Source organism: Oncorhynchus gorbuscha, linkage group LG06, assembly GCF_021184085.1.
Source record: "Oncorhynchus gorbuscha isolate QuinsamMale2020 ecotype Even-year linkage group LG06, OgorEven_v1.0, whole genome shotgun sequence".
In the NCBI taxonomy this organism is placed as follows: Eukaryota; Metazoa; Chordata; class Actinopteri; order Salmoniformes; family Salmonidae; genus Oncorhynchus; species Oncorhynchus gorbuscha.
Window position 1 is genome coordinate 57,842,289 of NC_060178.1, and position 24,024 is coordinate 57,866,312.

At 43.0% G+C, this 24,024-nt stretch overlaps 1 protein-coding gene across 2 annotated transcripts in view; it reads right to left on the bottom strand.

The window, feature by feature from the left end:
• Positions 1-24,024, bottom strand: part of LOC124038145 (adhesion G protein-coupled receptor A3-like) — a 304,056-nt gene that overhangs the window by 238,692 nt on the left and 41,340 nt on the right. For both annotated transcript variants that reach the window (XM_046353649.1, XM_046353648.1), the window contains exons 3-4: positions 1,688-1,759; positions 154-225 (exon numbers count right to left, since the gene is read on the bottom strand). In XM_046353649.1, the coding sequence (XP_046209605.1) occupies positions 154-225; positions 1,688-1,759 (144 nt within the window). The remainder of the gene's footprint in view (positions 1-153; positions 226-1,687; positions 1,760-24,024) is intronic.

Sequence of the window (24,024 nt, forward strand, 5' to 3'; positions counted from 1 at the left end):
CAAACTGGTTTATTTTGTACAAGTAAAACGCCACAGTATCTGCTAATGCATTACTTTGAAAGAGGCTTATCTAAGAAAAACAACATATTTCCTACACACGCATCTCAAATTGTGCGTACCGTACTGTATGTTTTCAATTTAGAGATTACTCACAATTTAGAAAGATTGCCAAGGTCTACAAACATTTCAGGAGAGAAGCAGCCAATCCGATTGTTGGAGAGATCCCTATAAGGACAAAAAGCAAACTTTAAATTGTGGCTTAGAGATAAGCCAAGCACATCTGACTTAAAGCATTAAGGGCACTGATCATAGCAGAAGAGCTGGCAGTGAGGGGACGTGTGTGTGAGAGAACACAGAACGAGCTTGGCTGTGACAACAAGTGTGTGTGTGTGTGTGTGTGTGTTATGTGCCGTCTCGTCTCATAATAATCTATTAACGAGAGCTTAAGCAGCTCAAGGAACTGTGATGTTAAACCACCAGTCCAATGTTTATTTATTCCAACTCGCGAGATATCAACAATGACCTTCTGTAACCCCCTTCACCTCTCACATCCCCATCCATCCTCACACACGCACACGCACACACACACTGAGAGCTGTCGTGGCTCCGTGCCCTTTCCCTCTGTAATTAAAGAGCTGCTTTGCTGGAGCAGCTGTGGGAAAATAAGCAAGGCACTCGAGTAATCACCAGTTGGGGAGCACTTAAATTAGCACTCTGCTGCTCCCAGAGCCAGGCGCACACGCCAAAGTTACTATAGTAAATGAAAACTGAAAATAAAATAAAAACTCAAATTGGAAAAACAATTTAGTCAACTGAAATAAAAGAATTAAGAAAAACATTTTAAAAACTAAAACTATACTGTATCTAGACCTGTATGGGATTATTTTGAGAACGTCGCTGGAAAGGAGAAAAGGTAAACGTATTGTAGAATCCCGAAAAAGGCAGCGTGTTTGGCACAGATATGAAAGGGAAAAACCTAACCAACCTCAAAGTTCATCTGAACAGCACCCACAAAGAATTTCAGGATAAAGAGGTGAGACAGACGTTATTTTATCTTTGGAATTCGGGTCAGAATTCTTCTCTTGGTATCATATGTACACACTTAGAATTTGAAAAATGTGTGAGCTTTACAAAATGAGTTTTACAATTTGCACACATTTATTCACTGGCAACAAGAAGGGTCTCAAATAGTACTTTAGTACCCCTGCTAAAGGCCTAAAACACATAAATGTTGACTCTCATGCATAAGGCTAATTTCTGACCCGAACACTAAAACAAAATAATATAACTGAAACTGAATAAAAACTAGTAAATCAAGTCTGAAAACGAAAACTAAAATACAAATCTAAAAACAAATAGAAAATCAACTTGGCACACGCACCCCAAATCAACACTGTTGCAACACCCCAGCAGCCTAAAAACCCCTAACAATCACGGAATTAAGTCATTTACGCCAGAGATACAGAGAGAGAATGTGTGTTTCATCTACCACTTCAAGAAAGAGTGAATCTGCTTCTTCTTCTTTAATTATGATGAAGCCATCAAAGGAAGCTCTTCTGTCATAATTGCCCTGTGGAATAAGTCACCCCTCTCCCCAGCCTCCCCTCAACTTGCCAACGGCCCCCTAAGACCCTGGCCTTGTCACTCTGGGTAGCCCAACCACTATGACAAACCCCTTCATACTCACAGTCTCCTCAGAGCCACCAGTCCACGGAAGGCCCCATGCTCCACCGTGCTAATTAAATTATTCCTCAGGTCCCTAGAGAGACAGAGAGAGAGAGAGAGAGAGAGAGAGAGAGAGAGAGAGAGAGAGAGAGAGAGAGAGAGAGAGAGAGAGAGAGAGAGAGAGAGAGAGAGAGAGAGAGAGAGACACAGAAGATAGAGAGGGGAGGGAGACAGAGACAGATACAGAAAGAGAGAGAAAGAGCGAGAGAGAGAAAGAGCGTGTGCGTGAGAGAGAGAGACACAGAGACACACAGAGAGACAGAGAGAGAGAGAGAGGAGGGAGATAGAGCCAGATACAGACAGAGAGAGAAAGAGCGTGTGCGTGAGAGAGAGGGAGAGAGACACAGAGACACAGACACAGAGAGACAGAGAGAGAGAGAGAGAGGAGGGAGAGAGAGAGAGAGAGAGAGAGAGAGAGAGAGAGAGAGAGAGGAAGGAGATAGAGCCAGATACAGAAAGAGAGAGAAAGAGCGAGAGAGAGAAAGAGCGTGTGCGTGAGAGAGAGGGAGAGAGACACAGAGACACAGACACAGAGAGACAGAGAGGAGGGAGATAGAGCCAGATACAGACAGAGAGAGAAAGAGCGCGTGTGTGAGGGAGAGAGACACAGAGACACAGACACAGGACACATGAGAGAGAGAGGAGGGAGAGAGAGAGAGAGAGAGAGAGAGAGAGAGAGAGAGAGAGAGAGAGAGAGAGAGAGAGAGAGAGAGAGAGAGAGAGAGGAGGGAGATAGAGCCAGATACAGACAGAGAGAGAAATAGCGAGAGAGAGAAAGAGTGCATGAGAGAGGAGGGAGACAGAGACAGATAGATAGAGAGTGGAGGGAGACAGACAGACAAAGAGCGCGTGCGAGAGAGAGAGAGAGAGAGAGAGAGAGAGAGAGAGAGAGAGAGAGAGAGAGAGAGAGAGAGAGAGAGAGAGAGAGAGAGAGAGAGAGAGAGAGAGCGAGAGAGAGAGAGAGAGAGAGAGAGATACTTATTAAGCAAATATGGGTTTTAAGAGTCACATTGCTGGAGACAGGGAAGGGGACTGCCCCTTAAAATGCTCCCATCTGGCAGTAGTGGTTGGCAGTTAGCAATGACATTCACTGAGCTGGGCTCTCATTGGGGACAAGCATGCAAGCTCATTGTGACATTAAGATGTAAACTCTAGCCTCACTCTAGCCTCCCTCCAACAAAATTCTATACTGCATATCCATTTAAAAACATTTTGGTAAATTAGCTTTGGTTGTTTAGAGAAATAATGAAGGATTAGTGTTTTTTTCACCATCTAATCATGGCATGGGGCTGTTCAATGACAGACGTGTATTTGTTTAAAATCTAGATTTAGAGAAACAAATAATCATGTCTTTTTGCTAAATGCTATATATCCGCCTCGCTCTCAGAGAAATAAGTAGTACTTCTAGGTTTACACAGTCAAATGTTACAAATAACAACTTTTTTTATAAAGAACTGTACAAATGATACATTTGACATCAGTGCATTCAGAAAGTACTCAGACCACTTGACTTTTTCCACTTTGTGTTCTAAAATGGATTAAATCGTCCCGTCCCCCCCATCAATCTACACACAATACCCCAAAATGACAAAGCAAAATCAGGTTGTAGACATGTTTGCAAATGTGTTAAAAATAAAAAAACACTGACATTTCACATTTAAGTAAGTATTCAAACCCTTTACTCAGTACTTTGTTGAAGCACCTTTTGCAGCAATTACAGCTTTGAGTCTTCTTGGGTATGACGATACAAGCTTGGCACACCTGTACTCGGGGAGTTTCTCAAGGGCACGTTGACATATCTCCCACAAGGTCAAAAACGGGGACCCGAACCAGCGACCCTAGCTCCCAACCATCAGGCCACCAGACCTCCAAGATCCCCACTCACAGTTCCCCAAGAGCTGCCCCTCAACCATCCGATCTAAGGGGCTTTTATATAATTCTAAATGAATTAATAATAATAATTGTGCGCCGCCCTATGGGACTCTCAATCACAGTCGGATGTGATACAGCCTGGATTCAAACCAAGGACTGCAGTGATGCCTCTTGCACTGACATGCAGTGCCTTAGACCACTGTGTCACTTTGGAACCATGACCAATATGACCAATAGATATTGTCCTGCTAATAGCCCATCCTAGAAACGCTGTTTGCAGAATTCACAGCCTGCTATGCTTGTGAAAAACAGGGTTAATAGTCATAATACCTTTTCCCCCTTCCACATGTTAAGGGTTCCAATTGATAAAGTTTTTTTATTCATTAGTATATTTGAGTTTAACTACAATATTTGTTGAATTATTTGTTCAGTTTTTTCTGGTGGATTAAACTGAAATTGCAACCAATCACGGCCAGCTGTGACACAGCCAACCTAACTAAGAAATACATTTGAGGATACAGTTGTCCCCCTTACCATCCTTTTTGGCAAGAGTCTATTGTCCTGCTAATAGCCCATAATGGTGCTATACCGGTCGAGAGTAGGCTACAGTACTACAGAAAGAGCAAAATAATCTTAACATTTCCACACCCTAATTGTAGTCTAACCAATACCCAAACAGAGATACAGTGAAAATAAAAATCTGGTTGATTTATCAAGATCAGTTCCCATGCTTGTCTCAGAGCAGCGCTGTCTTGACCTCTGAATGCTGTCTCTTCCATTCATTTTGAAAGAGTATTATAACGTTTAACTTCACTAGGGTAGGAGGCAGCATTCTGAATTTTGGATGAAAAGCGTGCCCAAAATAAACTGCCTGCTACTCAGGCCCATAAGCTAGGATATGCATATAATTAGTAGATACAATTAGTAGATACAATTATAATTAGTAAAAATGCATATACTTAGTAGCACATTAAGGTCCTGGAGTGGCCTAGCCAGTCTCCAGACCTTAATCCCATAGAAAATCTGTGGAGGGAGCTGAAGGTTCGAGTTGCCAAATGTCAGCCTCGAAACCTTAATGACTTGGAGAAGATCTGCAAAGAGGAGTGGGACAAAATCCCTCCTGAGATGTTTGCAAACCTGGTGGCCAACTACAAGAAACGTCTGACCTCTGTGATTGACCTCTGGTTTCTGCCACCAAGTACTAAGTCATGTTTTGCAGAGGAGTCAAATACTTATTTCCCTCATTAAAATGCAAATCAATTTATAACATTTTTGACATGCGTTTTCCTCGATTTTTTTGTTGTTATTCTGTCTCTCATTGTTCAAATAAACCTATAATTAAAATTATAGACTGATCATTTCTTTGTCAGTGGGCAAACGTACAAAATCAGCAGGGGATCAAATACTGTTTTCCCTTACTGTAAATGAATAATTTTAATGCTATTTATTTAATGCTATATTCGTATGCTAAACACTTGTATCTTTTATCAATGTTTATGATGAGTATTTCTGTTATTTGATGTGGCTCTCTGCACTTTCACGGCATGTTTGTTTGAGACAATGCATTTCTGAACATAAAACACCAATTTCAAATGAGTTTTTTGACATAAAGATTAACTTTATCGAACAAAACACACATTTATTGTGTGACATGAAGTCCTGTGAGTGCCATCTGATGAAGATCATCAAATGTTAGTGATTAATTTAATCGCTATTTCTGACTTTGTGAGCCCTCGCCTTGGCTGGAAAATGGCTGCATGGTTTTCTGTGACTGGGTGCTGACCTAACATAATCGTCAGGTGTGCTTTCGCCGTAAAGCTTATTTGAAACCGGACACTGTGGCTGGATTTACAAGAAGTTTATCTTTAAAATGGTGTAAAATACTTGTATGTTTGAGAAAATGTAATTTCGGGATTCCCGTTGTTTTGAATTGTTGTCGAGGTGGGACGCTAGCACTTGTACCATAGAGGTTAAGGTACGACCCAGATGCCAGACAGAGTTGAAGAGACAAAAGTTTATTCCTTAAACAGGGGCAGACAAGCAACAGGTCAAGGCAAGCAGGGGTCAATAATCTAGAGAGGGTGTAAGGGTCCAGAATGGCAGGCAGTCTCAGCGTCAGGCCAGACAGTAGTCAAAACCAGGAAAGACTAGAAAATCGGAGCAAGAAACAGGCAGGAGCAGGGAAACAAATGCTGATAGGTTCTACGAACAAAACAAACTGGCCACAGACAAACAGTGAACACAGGTATAAATACACAGGAGATAATGGAGAATATGGGCGACACCTGGAGGAGGGTGGAGACAAACACAAAGACAGGTGAAACAGGTGAGGGTGTGACAAGTATTTTCCTGTAAGCAACAATTTGTTTACCTTCATTAGCCTACTTTGTTCCAATATTTATGTCATTCAGAGATATTTATTCATTATGGATCCATAAGGGAATAAACATCTGCATTTTAAAATAGTATTTTTACAATTATTTTGTAAACGAAAGCATACATTTACATTTACATTTAAGTCATTTAGCAGACGCTCTTATCCAGAGCGACTTACAAATTGGTGCATTCACCTTATGACATCCAGTGGAACAGCCACTTTACAATAGTGCATCTAAATATTTTAAGGGTGGGGAGGGGGGGTGAGAAGGATTACTTTATCCTATCCTAGGTATTCCTTAAAGAGGTGGGGTTTCAGGTGTCTCCGGAAGGTGGTGATTGACTCCGCTGTCCTGGCGTCGTGAGGGAGTTTGTTCCACCATTGGGGAGCCAGAGCAGCGAACAGTTTTGACTGGGCTGAGCGGGAACTGTACTTCCTCAGTGGTAGGGAGGCGAGCAGGCCAGAGGTGGATGAACGTAGTGCCCTTATTTGGGTGTAGGGCCTGATCAGAGCCTGGAGGTACTGAGGTGCCGTTCCCCTCACAGCTCCGTAGGCAAGCACCATGGTCTTGTAGCGGATGCGAGCTTCAACTGGAAGCCAGTGGAGAGAGCGGAGGAGCGGGGTGACGTGAGAGAACTTGGGAAGGTTGAACACTAGACGGGCTGCGGCGTTCTGGATGAGTTGTAGGGGTTTAATGGCACAGGCAGGGAGCCCAGCCAACAGCGAGTTGCAGTAATCCAGACGGGAGATGACAAGTGCCTGGATTAGGACCTGCGCCGCTTCCTGTGTGAGGCAGGGTCGTACTCTGCGGATGTTGTAGAGCATGAACCTACAGGAACGGGCCACCGCCTTAATGTTAGTTGAGAACGACAGGGTGTTGTCCAGGATTACGCCAAGGTTCTTAGCACTCTGGGAGGAGGACACAATGGAGTTGTCAACCGTGATGGCGAGATCATGGAACGGGCAGTCCTTCCCCGGGAGGAAGAGCAGCTCCGTCTTGCCGAAGTTCAGCTTGAGGTGGTGATCCGTCATCCATACTGATATGTCTGCCAGACATGCAGAGATGCGATTCGCCACCTGGTCATCAGAAGGGGGAAAGGAGAAGATTAATTGTGTGTCGTCTGCATAGCAGTGATAGGAGAGACCATGTGAGGTTATGACAGAGCCAAGTGACTTGGTGTATAGCGAGAATAGGAGAGGGCCTAGAACAGAGCCCTGGGGGACACCAGTGGTGAGAGCGCGTGGTGAGGAGACAGATTCTCGCCACGCCACCTGGTAGGAGTGACCTGTCAGGTAGGACACAATCCAAGCGTGGGCCGCGCCGGAGATGCCCAACTCGGAGAGGGTGGAGAGGAGGATCTGATGGTTCACAGTATCGAAGGCAGCCGATAGGTCTAGAAGGATGAGAGCAGAGGAGAGAGAGTTAGCTTTAGCGGTGCGGAGCGCCTCCGTGATACAGAGAAGAGCAGTCTCAGTTGAATGACTAGTCTTGAAACCTGACTGATTTGGATCAAGAAGGTCATTCTGAGAGAGATAGCGGGAGAGCTGACCAAGGACGGCACGTTCAAGAGTTTTGGAGAGAAAAGAAAGAAGGGATACTGGTCTGTAGTTGTTAACATCGGAGGGATCGAGTGTAGGTTTTTTCAGAAGGGGTGCAACTCTCGCTCTCTTGAAGACGGAAGGGACATAGCCAGCGGTCAGGGATAAGTTGATGAGCGAAGTGAGGTAACGGAAATGGTCTGGAGAAGAGAGGAGGGGATAGGGTCGAGCGGGCAGGTTGTTGGGCGGCCGGCCGTCACAAGACGCGAGATTTCATCTGGAGAGAGAGGGGAGAAAGAGGTCAGAGCACAGGGTAGGGCAGTGTGAGCAGAACCAGCGGTGTCGTTTGACTTAGCAAACGAGGATCGGATGTCGTCGACCTTCTTTTCAAAATGGTTGACGAAGTCATCTGCAGAGAGGGAGGGGGGGGGGAGGAGGATTCAGGAGGGAGGAGAAGGTGGCAAAGAGCTTCCTAGGGTTAGAGGCAGATGCTTGGAATTTAGAGTGGTAGAAAGTGGCTTTAGCAGCAGAGACAGAGGAGGAAAATGTAGAGAGGAGGGAGTAAAAGGATGCCAGGTCCGCAGGGAGGCGAGTTTTCCTCCATTTCCACTCGGCTGCCCGGAGCCCTGTTCTGTGAGCTCGCAATGAGTCGTCAAGCCACGGAGCGGGAGGGGAGGACCGAGCCGGCCTGGAAGATAGGGGACATAGAGAGTCAAAGGATGCAGAAAGGGAGGCGAGGAGGGTTGAGGAGGCAGAATCAGGAGATAGGTTGGAGAAGGTTTGAGCAGAGGGAAGAGATGATAGGATGGAAGAGGAGAGAGTAGCGGGGGAGAGAGAGCGAAGGTTGGGACGGCGCGATACCATCCGAGTAGGGGCAGTGTGGGAAGTGTTGGATGAGAGCGAGAGGGAAAAGGATACAAGGTAGTGGTCGGAGACTTGCAGGGGAGTTGCAATGAGGTTAGTGGAAGAACAGCATCTAGTAAAGATGAGGTCGAGCGTATTGCCTGCCTTGTGAGTAGGGGGGGAAGGTGAGAGGGTGAGGTCAAAAGAGGAGAGGAGTGGAAAGAAGGAGGCAGAGAGGAATGAGTCAAATGTAGACGTGGGGAGGTTAAAGTCGCCCAGAACTGTGAGAGGTGAGCCGTCCTCAGCATACAAATGCTAATGAAATACAGTACTGTAGAGTATATGCTTTATTCAACATTTTGCGGTTGTATGAGGTCGCTCACACGCACTTTAAACATTTGGATAATAAAGCATTTAAAGCACTTTGCACCTGAGGGCGATACCAAAATAAATGGTCTATTGATCTGCAGAGCTGTGATGATTGTATGTCCCATATATTAAACATATTGTTGGTAGCAAAAATTCTGTACAATAATTTTAGCTGAAAAAAACGTAATATTGACACTTTGGTCCTTTTATATATCAACTCATACCATGGATTCAGTACATCAAAAAATCTCTTACATTTTTTTGCAATCTGTATGGCACAGAAAGTGTTCAGACCCCTACCCCTTTTCCGCATTTTGTAACATTACAGCCTTATTCTAAAATGGGTTGAATAATTTTTTTGCCCTCATCAATCTACACACAATACCCCCATAATAACAAAGCAAAAATTGTTTTTTGGAAATGTTTGCATATGTATTTAAAAAAACGTAAATACCTTATTTACATAAGTATTCAGACCCTTTGATATGAGACTCGAAATTGAGCTCAGGTGCATCTTGTTTCCATTGCTCATCCTTAAGATGTTTCTACAACTTGATTGGAGTCCACCTGTGGTAAATTCAATTGAATGGACATGATTTCAAAAGGCACATACCTCTCAATATAAGGTCCCACAGTTAAAGTGCATGTCAGAGCAAAAACCAAACCATGAAGTCGAAGGAATTTTCAGTAGAGCTCCGAGACAGGATTGTGTCGAGGCACACATCTTGGGAAGGGTACCAAAAAATATCTACAGCATTGAAGGTCCCCAAGAACACAGTGGCCTGGATCATTCTTAAATGGAAGAAGTTTGGAACCACCAAGACTCTTCCTAGAGCTGGCCGCCCAGCCAAACTAAGCAATCGGGGGAGAAGGGCCTTAGTCAGGGAGGTTACCAAGAACCTGGTCACCCTGACAGAGCTCTAGAGTTCCTCTGTGGAGATGGGATAAACTTCCAGAAGGAGAACCATCTCTGTAGCACTCCACCAATCAGGCGTTTATGGTAGAGTGGCCAGACGGAAGCCACTCCTCAGTAAAAGGCACATGACAGCGTGCTTGGAGTTTGCCAAAATGCACCTAAAGACTCTCAGACCAAGAGAAACCAGATTTGACTCTTTGGCCTGAATGCCAAGCGTCACGTCTGGAAGAAACCTGGCACCATCCCTACGGTGAAGAATGGTCGTGGCAGCATCATGCAGTGGGGATGTTTTTCAGCAGCAGAGACTGTGAAACTAGTCAGGATCAAGGTAAAGATTAACAGAGCAAAGTACAGAGAGATCCTTGATAAAAACCTGCTCCAGAGCGCTCAGAAAATCAGACTGGGGGCGAAGGTTCACATTCCAAAAGAAAATGACCCTAAGCACATAGCCAAGACAACAAAGGTGTGGCTACGGGACAAGTCTCTGAATGTCCTTGAGTGGCCTAGCTAGAGCCCGGACTTAAACCCAATCGAACATATCTGAAGAAACCTGAAAATAGCTGTGCAGCAATGCTCCCTATCCAACCTGACAGAGCTTGAGAGGATCTGCAGAATAGAATGGGAGAAACTACCCAAATAAAGGTGTGCCAAGCTTGTAGGGTCATACCCAAGAAGACTCGAGGCTGTGTAATCACTGGCAAAGGTGCTTCAAGTACTGAGTAAAGGGTCTGAATACTGAGGTAAATGTGATTTCAGTTTATTTTTTATAAATTAGCAAAGATTTCTAAAATCCTGTTTTTGCTTTGTCATTATGAGGTATTGTGTGCAGATTGATGGGGGGGGGATATTTAATAAATGTTATAATAAGGCTGTATTTTAACAAAATTTGGAAAAAGTCAAGGGGTCTGAATGCTTTCCGAAGGCACTGTATATACAGTACCAGTCAAAAGTTTGGACACACCTACTCATTCAAGGGTTTTTCTTTATTTGTTACCAATTTCGACAATCTAGAATAATAGTGAAGACATCAAAGCTATGATATAACACATACGGAATCATGCAGTAACCAAAAAAGTGTTAAACAAATCTAAATATATTTCAGGTTCTTCAAAAGTAGCCACCCTTTGTCTTGAAGACTGCTTTGCACACTCTTGGCATTCTCTCACCCAGCTTCATGAGGTAGTCACCTGGAATGTGTTTCAATTAATAGGTGTGCCTTGTTAAAAGTTCATTTGTGGAATTTGACATTTTACCCATTTAGCAGATGCTCGTAGCCAGAGCGACTTACAGTAAGAGCATTCATCTTAACATGGCTAGGTGAGACTACCACATATCACATATCAAATATACAGGACACAAACATTCCATTCCAGATAAACAGTGGATATATAGAGTTTGCAACAACAACAAAACATGTCATACACATCTAAAAATCATTTAATAAAAAATCTGAGAATAGTAATATTTTACAAACACATGAAGGGTACCCATAAGCAATCATTTCTGATGAAAAAACACAAATGCAAAACATTTTTGGAAATAAACTCTTCATATGTAAACCGTACAATATAGAGTAGGCTACACTGTTAGCATATTTTTATTCTATCTAGAACTTAAAAGGGTTATTTTTCTGTCCTCATATGAGATATCTTTGAAGAACCCTTTTTTGAACAAAAAAGGCGTTCTCCTATGTGGACAGGCGAAGAACTCTTTTGGAACCCTTTTCTAAGAGTGTAGAGAGGTGAAACTTAACAGTGTTTTTTCCAAAGATCACATGGTCAAGAGGACTCATTGACATGCAAAGACGTCAACTTTTACTAGTGCTGTACTACCATGATGAAACCCAGTCGTGAATACACAGCCAACTCTGAACGGTCCTCTCTATTCAGAAAGGAAATAACACTCTTTATCTGTTTTTGAAGCTATAAGATATTACATACATTTTACAATGACCATCATATATTCAGTGACAGTGACAGTGAATGACAGTGCCATGTCAGACTGACACAAACATTAGAAACATTAGTGTCTTCAGCCAGGATCACTCTGTTCCCAATCCCCACTCCCAGTCCCTCGATTTCCCCAGACCCGACATTGCTAAAAATGGACTGGCATCATTTCATAACTCTACTTTTTGGTTGTCTCCGGCCAAAGAAAACTTCCTGAAATTGTGTCCCCCAGATTTCCTTTGACTGGGCTTGATGAGAATAATTCAGGAGTTATGAGAATTAGAAGGAATCTGGCTCTCTCTCTGTCCAGGTCAAAATCAAATCAAATCAAATGTATTTGTCACATACACATGGTTAGCAGATGTTAATGCTCGTGTAGCGAAATGCTTGTGCTTCTAGTTATGACAATGCAATAATAACCAACAAGTAATCTAGCTAACAATTCCAAAACTACTACCTTATAGACACAAGTGTAAGGGGATAACGAATATGTACATAAAGATATATGAATGAGTGATGGTACAGAGCGGCATAGGCAAGATACAGTAGATGGTATCAAGTACAGTATATACATATGAGATGAGTATGTAAACAATGTGGCATAGTTTAAGTGGCTAGTAATACATGTATTACATAAAGATGCAGTAGATGATATAGAGTACAGTATATACATTTACATATGAGATGAATGATGTAGGGTATGTAAACATTATATTAGGTAGCATTGTTTAAAGTGGCTAGTGATATATTTTACATAATTCCCCATCAATTCCCATTATTAAAGTGGCTGGAGTTGAGTCAGTATGTTGGCAGCAGCCAGTCAATGTTAGTGGTGGCTGTTTAACAGTCTGATGGCCTTGAGATAGAAGCTGTTTTTCAGTCTCTCGGTCCCAGCTTTGATGCACCTGTACTGACCTCGCCTTCTGGATGATAGCGGGGTGAACAGGCAGTGGCTCAGGTGGTTGTTGTCCTTGATGATCTTTATGGCCTTCCTGTGACATCGGGTGGTGTAGGTGTCCTGGAGGGCAGGTAGTTTGCGTTGTGCAGACCTCACTACCCTCTGGAGAGCCTTACGGTTGTGGGCGGAGCAGTTGCCGTGCCAGGCGGTGATACAGCCCGCCAGGATGCTCTCGATTGTGCATCTGTAGAAGTTTGTGAGTGCTTTTGGTGACAAGCCAACTTTCTTCAGCCTCCTGAGGTGGAAGAGGCGCTGCTGCGCCTTCTTCGCGATGCTGTCTGTGTGGGTGGACCAATTCAGTTTGTCTGTGATGTGTACGTCGAGGAACTTAAAACTTCCTACCCTCTCCACTACTGTTCCATCGATGTGGATAGGGGGGGTGTTCCCTCTGCTGTTTCCTGAAGTCCACAATCATCTACTTAGTTTTGTTGACCTTGAGTGTGAGGTTATCTTCCTGACACCACACTCCGAGGGCCCTCACCTCCTCCCTGTAGGCCGTCTCGTCGTTGTTGGTAATCAAGCCTACCACTGTTGTGTCGTCCGCAAACTTGATGATTGAGTTGGAGGCGTGCATAGCCACGCAGTCGTGGGTGAACAGGGAGTACAGGAGAGGGCTCAGAACGCACCCTTGTGGGGCCCCAGTGTTGAGGATCAGCGGGGTGGAGATGTTGTTGCCTACCCTCACCACCTGGGGGCGGTCAGGAAGTCCAGTACCCAGTTGCACAGAGTGGGGTCGAGACCCAGGGTCTCGAGCTTGATGACGAGCTTGGAGGGTACTATGGTGTTAAATGCTGAGCTGTAGTCGATGAGCAGCATTCTCACATAGGTATTCCTCTTGTCCAGATGGGTTAGGGCAGTGTGCAGTGTGGTTGAGATTGCATCACCTGTGGACCTATTTGGGCGGTAAGCAAATTGGAGTGGGTCTAGGGTGTCAGGTAGGGTGGAGGTGATATGGTCCTTGACTAGTCTCTCAAAGCACTTCATGATGACGGAAGTGAGTGGTACGGAATGACGGAAGGGGCGGTAGTCGTTTAGCTCAGTTACCTTAGCTTTCTTGGGAACAGGAACAATGGTGGCCCTCTTGAAGCATGTGGGAACAGCAGACTGGGATAGGGATCGATTGAATATGTCCGTAAACACACCAGCCAGCTGGTCTGCGCATGCACTGAGGGCGCGGCTGGGGATGCCGTCTGGGCCTGCAGCCTTGCGAGGGTTAACACGTTTAAATGTTTTCCTCACGTCGGCTGCAGTGAAGGAGAGTCTGCCTTGCAGAGGGAATAGCTACACTGTTTGTATTCGGTCATGTTTCCGGTCACCTTGCCCTGATTAAAAGCAGTTTCGCTTTCAGTTTCACGCGAATGCTGCCATCAATCCACAGTTTCTGGTTTGGGAATGTTTTAATCGTTGCTATGGGAACGACATATTCACTGGTGTACTGTGTACAGTACAGTACACCAGTGCAGTATGGGTAGTCTAGTCTCATAGTCTGTGCCCAACGCCAGCTGCTGGTCACCTCAGCATTCATATAAAAAAGCAAGGCCAGTCACAGGGAATAAAACAATACCACTAGCACTAATAAATATACTGCACCCCTTTCCCAATGTAGCCATAAAAAATGTAAACTATGATAGTTTTCATTTATAACAAGGGACTGCTTAGAAAACAAACAATCTTATTTAGTTGTTTAAAGCCAGAGTAGAATAATTAAATGTTTTACTGTTTATCCAATACATGAGTTGAGTGCCTCTGTTGAATGAATCTGACAGACTGACAAAGAATTAACCACATCTCAAACTACTAAAGGGCATTTTTTCTGCACCATTAGAGATACAGTAGGCCTGTAGACCACCGGCAGTGATTGAATGATCTGATGGAACTGATGCTAATTCAGTCAACGTAAAAAGTATTACACACACACAAAAAAAGAACGCACAATCATTATCGTCAGATAAATTACTCTTGTCTGTAGTTAATGATGTGTGTCTGCTGTTAAATTGTTTAGTTAAAACACACTCGGCCTGCACCATTACCCCAACCCACCCTCTTTACTCTACCAGTTCATAGGCTAACATTATCCTTGAAGTTGCGATTCACTGCATGCTCATTCACTTTAATATATTATTGTGCGTGTAGATTGTTTTGTGTTACACAATGATTGGCATACCAGGATTGAGGTTTGGAAATATACATAGGCTTTCCATGGACCCACATACCATGGAAAGCCTATGTACATAGTAGGGGCAGTTTCTCTCCAACCCATATGTTGGTTTTCAAGCACTGCCTCACTATATAACAACCTAGCTAGGACAACCGAGCAAGCTAAGAGAGTGGACACAGTAGAAGGGAGAGTGGATATTGAGTGAAGAGTGGAGTGCTCTATAGACAGAGAGATAGCTACTGTATGACCAGGGTAGCTTAGATCTCCCCTCATGTCGATGGGAGCCTTTGATCATATAAAGCATGTTCTGAGGGAGAAGGTGGACTGTCCGAGGGTAAGGTTTCAATGTGCCACTTGCCTAACGCCTTTTGTTCACAGCACACGTAGCAGCCAACCACAGCCAGAGGCCAGTGCTCCTGTGTCAGAATTAAGCAGTCAGCAGTTTCTAGCCAGGCCCCAGGCCAGAGGTCAGCAGTGAGAGAGGTCAGCGGTAGGGGAGAGGTAGGTAGAGGACACAGGTGGGCAGACTAGTGCCAACACAACACAGCAAATGATGCAGGGTACCTGTTCTCAATCACATCACTGTGTATTGTATGCTGCCATACATTGTGTCTCAAGGTACTATGAGCACTGAGCAGACAATAATTGAAAATCATTGAAAATAAGAATATGTTCTTAACTGACTTGCCTGGCTAAATAAAGGTAAAATTAAAATAAATGTTAAAAAACAGCTGTAACAGCTTCGGTCATGACATGTACGGTGGGTGTGGGGGTTGTTTTGTACTGTGAGCAGACAATAAAGACAGCTGTTGTTGCTTTGATCATATACTGTGGGTTACTCTGTTATCATGTCAATCACTATCCCATTTAAGCATAGCTCATTCTGAAGTGGAGGTTGGTGTGTGTTGTTACATTGTTGTATTGTATTGTTAGGTGATTGGCAGCAGAGAGAGAGAAAGGCAGGATGGAAGTCCAGTTGAATAAATAAGTCTTCCTGTTTCCTGAGAGAGTTCTGTTTGTAGCTCCGGTCAGGAGGTGCTTACGCAAACACGCACATACATAAGAGCGCACGCACAGAAACACACACATACGCACGTGCACACACACACACACACACGAGCGCACGCACAGACACACACTACCTACTGTTACCTACAATTGAATTCACTCTAAAACATGTACAGCTGGCTAAACTCAACAAGAGCTGGATGTTTAAACAATAAGCGGTTTCTACCCCCGAACCCTGAGCATTTGAAGTGTGGCTGGGAACTACATTGTGCATGGTTCTGGCTTTTGTAAAACCCTGACATAAACTCCAATATTTGTGGCTGATGTGTGGAAAGCTACTGAAGTGGTTCCCAATTAATTGTGTCTGTGCTGTAGATCTTAGACTGCTGAAGTTTGGCCCTGAGGATATTAGGCTGTTCACCATATGACACTAATGGGAAGATTCATCTCCTTCTCTGGCCGTTCAACACAAACACATGCACACACATACAGTACACAAACACACACGCACAAACATGCACGCACAAACATGCAGACACACAAACGCACACACAAATGAAAGTCCCAGGGGACATTGACCTTGGACCACAGACTGTACTCTGACTGGACCACACACACATGCTCCCTAGCACGGCCAACAGACTCGGACTTGACATAGTGCAGGATCTGATCACCCATGTCTCCGATTCAGCAATATGGCCTTAGATTCAAAGCAGTTTACATTCTGGCATTTCATGAACAAACAAAAACAATTAGTGAGTGACCAGACACTAGGCACTGATCCAAGGGTATACAAGTTACATGATAACATGGATTTTCTCTGATCAAAAACCATTTTTTCCACTTCATACCATTAAATAGAAATTACTAATTACTATTAAATAACTGGATCCAGAGCCTTTTTTTAGTTTACTCAACTTTTCGGTTAAAGTGTTACCTGAACTTAAATTTTCAGCTGGCAAAAAAAATCTGAAAATGTTGGCTGAAATTCAGTGAACATAAAATTATGTTCAATATACATATTTGACACAGCTTCACATACAGTACATGATCACATTGTAAATTTATAGAGTAATTATTATTCAACATGTATTTATTAACCCTTATTTTACCAGGTAAGATGACTGAGAACAACTTCTAATTTACATCAAAGGCCTGGGGAATAGTTACAGGGACGAATGAGCCAATTGTGAGCTGGGATATTTCTTTAGCCCAGAGAAAAGGGGACCTCCTACTGGCCTTCCAATACCACCTGGTTTGAAGCTTAGCTTCAGAAGCAAGCAAGCAGCGGGATGCAGGGTGGTATGCTGCTGTCCTCATCTGGGATTTGAACTCACAACCTACTATGCCACCATGTCTGTGTCAATCATCAGTTAATCTGGCTATTTTCTCATAACTGATTTGATTAAATAATTCCAGCACCTTTAGGGTTTTCTGTATAGTTGTCTAATGTTGATGGAGAATATTACTTTGTTTTAATGTTACGCCTTGATCACTATGATAAATACAATAGTTTTACTTGAGTATACTTTTAACAGAGCTGAGGTTTACTTTAAAGTGCAAAGTGTAGCAATACATGTGAAATAATTTGTTTGTTTGTCTTATCCCGTCCCGTCCCGTGTATATATATATGGTTTTGCTTCGTATATATTTTGTATATATTTTTAATCTCAATTTACATCTACCGACTGAATATACTCTCCTGCAACCCACCTCACCCAATGTGATATGGATCTGCTATTTTTTATACTTTAGAACAGGAACCCCCTTCAGAAGCAAGCCAGCTAACTAGCTACTAGCTAGTAGTCAGTTAGCCACTGCTAGCGGTCATCACCGTTAACTCGGACATCTGCCAAGCCTCAGCCCGGTCAATTCCTTCCAGTCTGCGCAGCATGATATCAACCCAGAGCATATAGGACTGCTTTTTCTCTACCACATCTCCAGATTCCTACCGCAAGCTAAAAACCTTTACTCCGGATCATCACAGCTAGCTAGCTGCTATACGAGTGGCTACTCCTGGCTACTCCCATCTCTGTCCCGAAGCAAGCACCAAATAGCATGGAGCTAGGCCCATCTCCCGGCTAGCCGAAGAGATCCATCAGAAAATTCCTGGGCTTCAACACTTCTCTTGCCAATTACCCTGTACCCTTTGCTGCCAATACGGCACCATGCCGATCCATTACGACTGGTCTGCCGACGTAACCGTCCGAGGGGGTTTCAACAGGCTCTTCAGTTGCGACATCCCCGAGGCCCATCTGCTAGCCTGCTATCCCCGGCCTCCTAGCTGTCTGAATAGCCATGCCTCCAGCTTGCCTAACCCTCTAAATACACCTTTGCTGTCTTCAAACAGGATCTCAGAGATCACTGCCTCATTGCCTGAATGTGCAACGGGTCCGCGGTCAAACGACACCCCTAATCACTGTCAAACACTCCCTAAAACAATTCAGCGAGCAGGACTTTCTAATCGACCTGGCCCGGGTATCCTGGAAGGATAATGACCTCAACCCATCAGTATAGGATGCCGGGCTGCTCTTCAAAAGTGCTTTCCTCACGGTCTTAAATAAGCATTAAAAGAATGTAGAACTAAGAACAGATACAGCCATTGGTTCACCCCAGACTTGACTGGCCTTGACCAGCACAAAAAAAATGCTGTGATATGCAAAAATGCCCCGTGATATGCAACTTTTCAGGGACGTCAGGAAACAATACACTCAGTCTGTTAGGAAAGCTAAGGCTAGCTTTTTCAAACAGAAATTTGCTTCCTGTTGCACTAATTCCCAAAGGTTTTGGGACACTGTAAAGTCCATTGCGAATAAGAGCACCTCCTCCCAGCTGCCCACTGCACTGAGGAAAAGAAACACTGTCACCACCGATAAATCTATGATAATCGATCATTTCAATAAGCATTTTTCCACGGCTGGCCATGCTTTCCACCTGGTTACCCCTAGCCTGACCAACATCTCAGCATCCCCTGCAGCAACTTGCCCAAGCCCCCACCCCACTTCTCCTTCACCCAAATCAAGATAGCTGATGAAAGAGCTGCAAAATCTGGATCCCTACAAATCAGCTGGGCTTGTCAATCTGGACCCTCTCTTTCTAAAATGATCCACCGAAATTGTTGCAAACCCTATTACTAGCCTATTCAAATGCTCTTTGGTATCGGCAGAGATCCCCAAAGATTGGAAAGCTGCCGCGGTCATCCCCCTCTTCAAAGGGGGAGACACTCTAGACCCAAACGATTATCCTGCCCTGCCTTTCTAAAATCTTCTAAAGCCAAGTTAGCAAACAGATCACCGACCATTTTGAATCGCACCGTACCTTCTCTGGTTTCCGAGCTGGTCATGGGTGCCCAGCCAGGCTCAAGGTCCTAAACGATGTCATAACCACCATCAATAAAAGACAGTACGGTGCAACCGTCTTCATCGACCTGGCCAAGGCTTTTGACTCTGTCAATCACTGCATTCTTATCAGCAGACTCAATAACCTTGGCTTCTCAAATGACTGACTCCCCTGGTTCACCAACTACTTTTCAGATAGAGTTCAGTGTGGCAAATCGGAGGCCCTGTTGTCCGGACCTCTGGCAGTCTCTATGGGGTTACCACAGGGTTCAATTCTCGGGCTGACTCTTTTCTCTATCAATGACGTCGCTCTTGTTGCTGGTGATTCTCTGATCCACCTCTACGCAGACGACACCCTTCTGTATACATCTGGCACTTCCTTGGACACTGTGCTAACTAACCTCCAAGCAAGCTTCAATGCGTACAACACTCCTTCAGTGGCCTCCAACTGCTTTTAAAATGCTAGTAAAACTAAGTGCATGCTCTTCAACCGATTGCTGCCCGCACCCTCCCACCCGACTAGCATCACTACTATGGACGGTTCTGACCTAGACTATGTGGACAACTACAAATACCTAGGTGCCTGGCTAGACTGTAAACTCTCCTTCCAGACTCAGCACATTCTTGAGCATGCAATACAGCTTTCCTCAGTACGAAATCCTTATTGACCCACTGTGCTGTCAGACTCATAATGCTCATGGGGCTGACAGCATGTGTAACTCTGGTAGGGCAACATCTGAAAAACAGCGCCTACTTGGTAGTGTGTACCGGTGCTCGACCAGTCGGCGAAAGCCAACATCATCCACAACAGAGAATGGTTGATTGTCAAGGACAATGAATTCCATTATCTTGGCATTAACCTCTCTAGGGTATGTGGGACGCTAGCGTCCCATCTGGCCAACATCCAGTGAGATTGCAGAGCGCCAAATTCAAATACAGAAATGCTCATTATAAAAATTCAGAAAACAAAACATATTTTACATAGGTTTAAAGATTAACTTCTTGTTAATCCAACCACAGTGTCAGATTTATAAAATGCTTTTCGGCGAAAGCATACCTAGCCCAGAACATAGCCCAGTTGACAAATTATTACAAATAGTAACCAGCCAAGCAGATGCGTTACAAAACTCAGAAATAGAGATAAAATTAATCCCTTACCTTTGATGATCTTCATATGGTGGCCCCCAGAAGACATTCATTTACTCAATAAATGTTCCTTTTATTCGATAAAGTCTCTTTATATCCAAAAACCTAAGTTTTGTTTGCGCATTTTCTTCAGTAATCCACAGACTCAAACGCAGTCAAAACAGGCAGACAAAAAAAATCTAAATTGTATCTGTAAAGTTCATAGAAACATGTCAAATGTTTTTTATATTCAATCATCGGGTTGTTATTAGCCTAAATGATCTATAATATTTCAACCGGACAATAACGTTGTCAATATAAAAGGTAAACAAGAAATGCACTCTCTCGGGATTGCGCATGAAAAAGCTTTTCTCAGGTTTTCGCCTGCCAAATGAGTTTTGTTATACTCACAGACACTATTTTAACAGTTCTGGAAACTTGATAGTGTTTTCTATCCAAATCTACCACTTCTATGCATATCATATCTTCTGGGCCTGAGTAGCAGGCCGTTTAATTTGGGCATGCTTTTCATTCAAAATTCAAATGCCGCCCCCTACCCTAGAGAGGTTAATGGATTTCGCCTTTGAGTTGTCTCGCTGAAATGTTCTTACTCTTTCAAATGACTGCTCGACTTGTTGAGGTTATGAATGCTGTGTTGCACGTGTAGCTCTACATTTTCTGTGCCTAGATTACGTCATCTACCTACATTATATAGGTACGCAAGTCAGCTTTGATATCGGTTATGCACATCGGTGTTAAACTAGACATTGGGCCGATGCTGGCATTACCAATATATCATGCATCCCCAGTAAATACAAGCCATATTTATGTTGATTTGTATCCCCTTTTGTACTTCAACTATTTGCACATCGTTACAACACTGTATAAAGACATATGTCTTTATTATTTTGGAACTTTTGTGAAGGTAATGTTTAATGTTAATTTTTTATTGTTTATTATGTATTTCACTTGCTTTGGCAATGTAAACGTGTTTCCCATGCCAATAAAGAGAGAGAGCGAGAGAGAGAGAGAGAGAGAGAGAGAGAGAGAGAGAGAGAGAGAGAGAGAGAGAGAGAGAGAGAGAGAGAGAGAGAGAGAGAGAGAGAGAGAGAGAATGTAAACCGAGAGATCCACTAATGAGAGTAGAGAACAGTCTCTGACAGTGAGAAAAGGCCACAATGTAGCCTAACTATGGTCATTGTATACTGCCTGGAAAAACTGCTTCCTCTCTTCCTCTGAAGGTTGGACTGAATTTGACGCTACAGAGCCACTTCAGTTCAAGACATCTCATTATGTATTCCAATCCATCCATGAATGCACAGAATAATACGACACAAACATTCTAATTTGCCTGACATTTGATAAGAAAATATTAAAACTGCGAAGACATAATTTTCCGTTCTGAATGGTACAGTAATAACTTGTTAGTTCATATTACAAACCCTGGGTCAATTTGCTCTCCCACTGAGGAAACAAGGCGGCAGGAAGACATATCTCATCAGACACTTCAAATTAGATAAAGCACATCTAATTAGGATGGATAACCACCGAGTGAAATGTAAATAAATATGCTTGAGATCTCTCAGAGGAGAGTAAAAGAAGGACAGATAGTAAGACAGTTCAGTCCAATTAGAGCGACTGAGGGTACACCATGTCACAGTAATAGCAACCACTGCCAGAGGATCAAAAGGAACTGGGATTCCCTCAGAATCATTTACATACCAGAAAACAACATAAAAGCACACTGGCAGGTCCAACCATCATGCATTAATAATAACTGCCTGACAAGAAAATACCACGCGTTGATAGAACCTATTTCAAATGGCCCAAGCTTTTGGGTATATGAGTTTATATTTTCATTACCTTTTAAGATATCAATTCTTTGCTCTTTCAGTTCTTCAACACTCTCATTCCAATCAAACCAATGATTAAACATTTCTAAAAATGCAACTCAAGCACAATTTATTCCTCATATTTTTGTAGAAGGAACTCTGGTCTCTGGTACACTTTAATGGCATCTGAAATACACAGCAAAATTATTGAATATTTTATCGAGTTTACCTCCCAGATTGGAAATATGTGTTGCATTATGTAGAAAGACAGTACAAATTACTGACAATGTATGATTTCAGTGTTTTGGATATTATCTAGGTCTAGCCCTCTGTGATCAGGACTATTTTTCAAGTAAGGAAGCATTCATCCATAAACATTTAATCTGTCTTCTTTTGGGCGGCAGGGTAGCCTAGTGGTTAGAGCGTTGGATTGGTAACCGAAAGGTTGCAAGTTCAAATCCCTGAGCTGACAAGGTACAAATCTGTTGTTCTGCCCCTGAACTGGCAGTTAACCCACTGTTCCTAGGCCGTCATTGAAAATAAGAATTTGTTCTTAACTGACCTGCCTAGTAAAATAAAAGGTAACATTTTTGATAAAAGTCTTATTTTACTGCAAGATATGAAATGCTACAATGATATTTGTTCCTCAAATTGTATTTTATTAAAACAGAAAAATACAGTTTAAAAGGTTTTGATTTCCAGGTTTTACACATTTTTTAAAGAAAAAAAACAACATTAAATCGTATGTTCTAAGTACCCCAACAATGCTTAAACCACATTAGGAGATCACTTTTGAGGTCTGGGAAAAATACCAAATGGATTGATGAAAATAATCATCAATGATTATGATATCATTCTACCAGGTAAGCATAAGCTACTTTGTAGTTAAAATTTAATTGAGAAGATTTTTTAGAAAAACCTTTACATCTGTTTTCATTAGCATCATCGCTAACTGCTACACAAATTGGTAGCGACGAGCACCACACATGGGCCTGGAAAGACAGGGAAATCTCATTGTCTCTCCCGAAAGTTGCAGGAAATACGAATCACTGATGATTATGTTCATGGCTTTTGATAAACTTGGGCAAATTCATTCATTTTCAATACATTTAGTTGATTCCCTACGAAGTTGAATACATTTTGGAAAATTGTTGAATATTGTTTTTATGACTGGATTCCGTGAGGGCCCTAATTATCATATAATGGACCAGAATGAGGCTCACAACTACCTATACCAGTAGCTCATGCAAATTAGGGAGCCAAATGAATGGCTCTCTCACCGATGCGATTTGGTGGGCTACACTCACTGATGGAGGAATCAGTCACTTTAGTGTCACCGTCTGGCAAGCCCCAACATCCTAGGAAAGGAAACCTAGGATCCCAAAAGTTTTATAGTCCCATACGTACCCCTTCAAACATTCAACCTCTGTGTACCCCCTCTAGCACCAGGGTCAGCGTACTCTCAAATGTTGTTTTTTGCCATCATTGTAAGCCTGCCACACACACTATACATTCATTAAACATAAGAATGAGTGTGAGTTTTTTTCACAACCCAGCTCATGCAAAGTGACAAAGAGCGCTTATAGGACCAGGGCACAAATAATAATAATCAATCATTTTGCTCTTTATTTAACCATCTATATATATATATATATATATATATATATATATATATATATATATATATATATATATATATAAAACCTTATAGGTTCATTGAAAATGGTGAATAACTCACCACAGGTTAATGAGAAGGGTATGCTTGAAAGGACGCACATAACTCTGCAATGTTGGGTTGTATTGGAGAGTGTCTCAGTCTTAAATAATTTTTCACACAGTCTGTGCCTGTATTAAGTTTTCATGGTAGTGAGGGCCAAGAATCCACTCTCACATAGGTACGTGGTTGCAAAGGGCATCAGTGTCTTAACAGCTCGATTTGCCAAGGCTGGATACTCTGTGCGCAGCCCAATCCAGAAATCTGGCAGTGGCTTCTGATTAAATAACATTTTCATAGA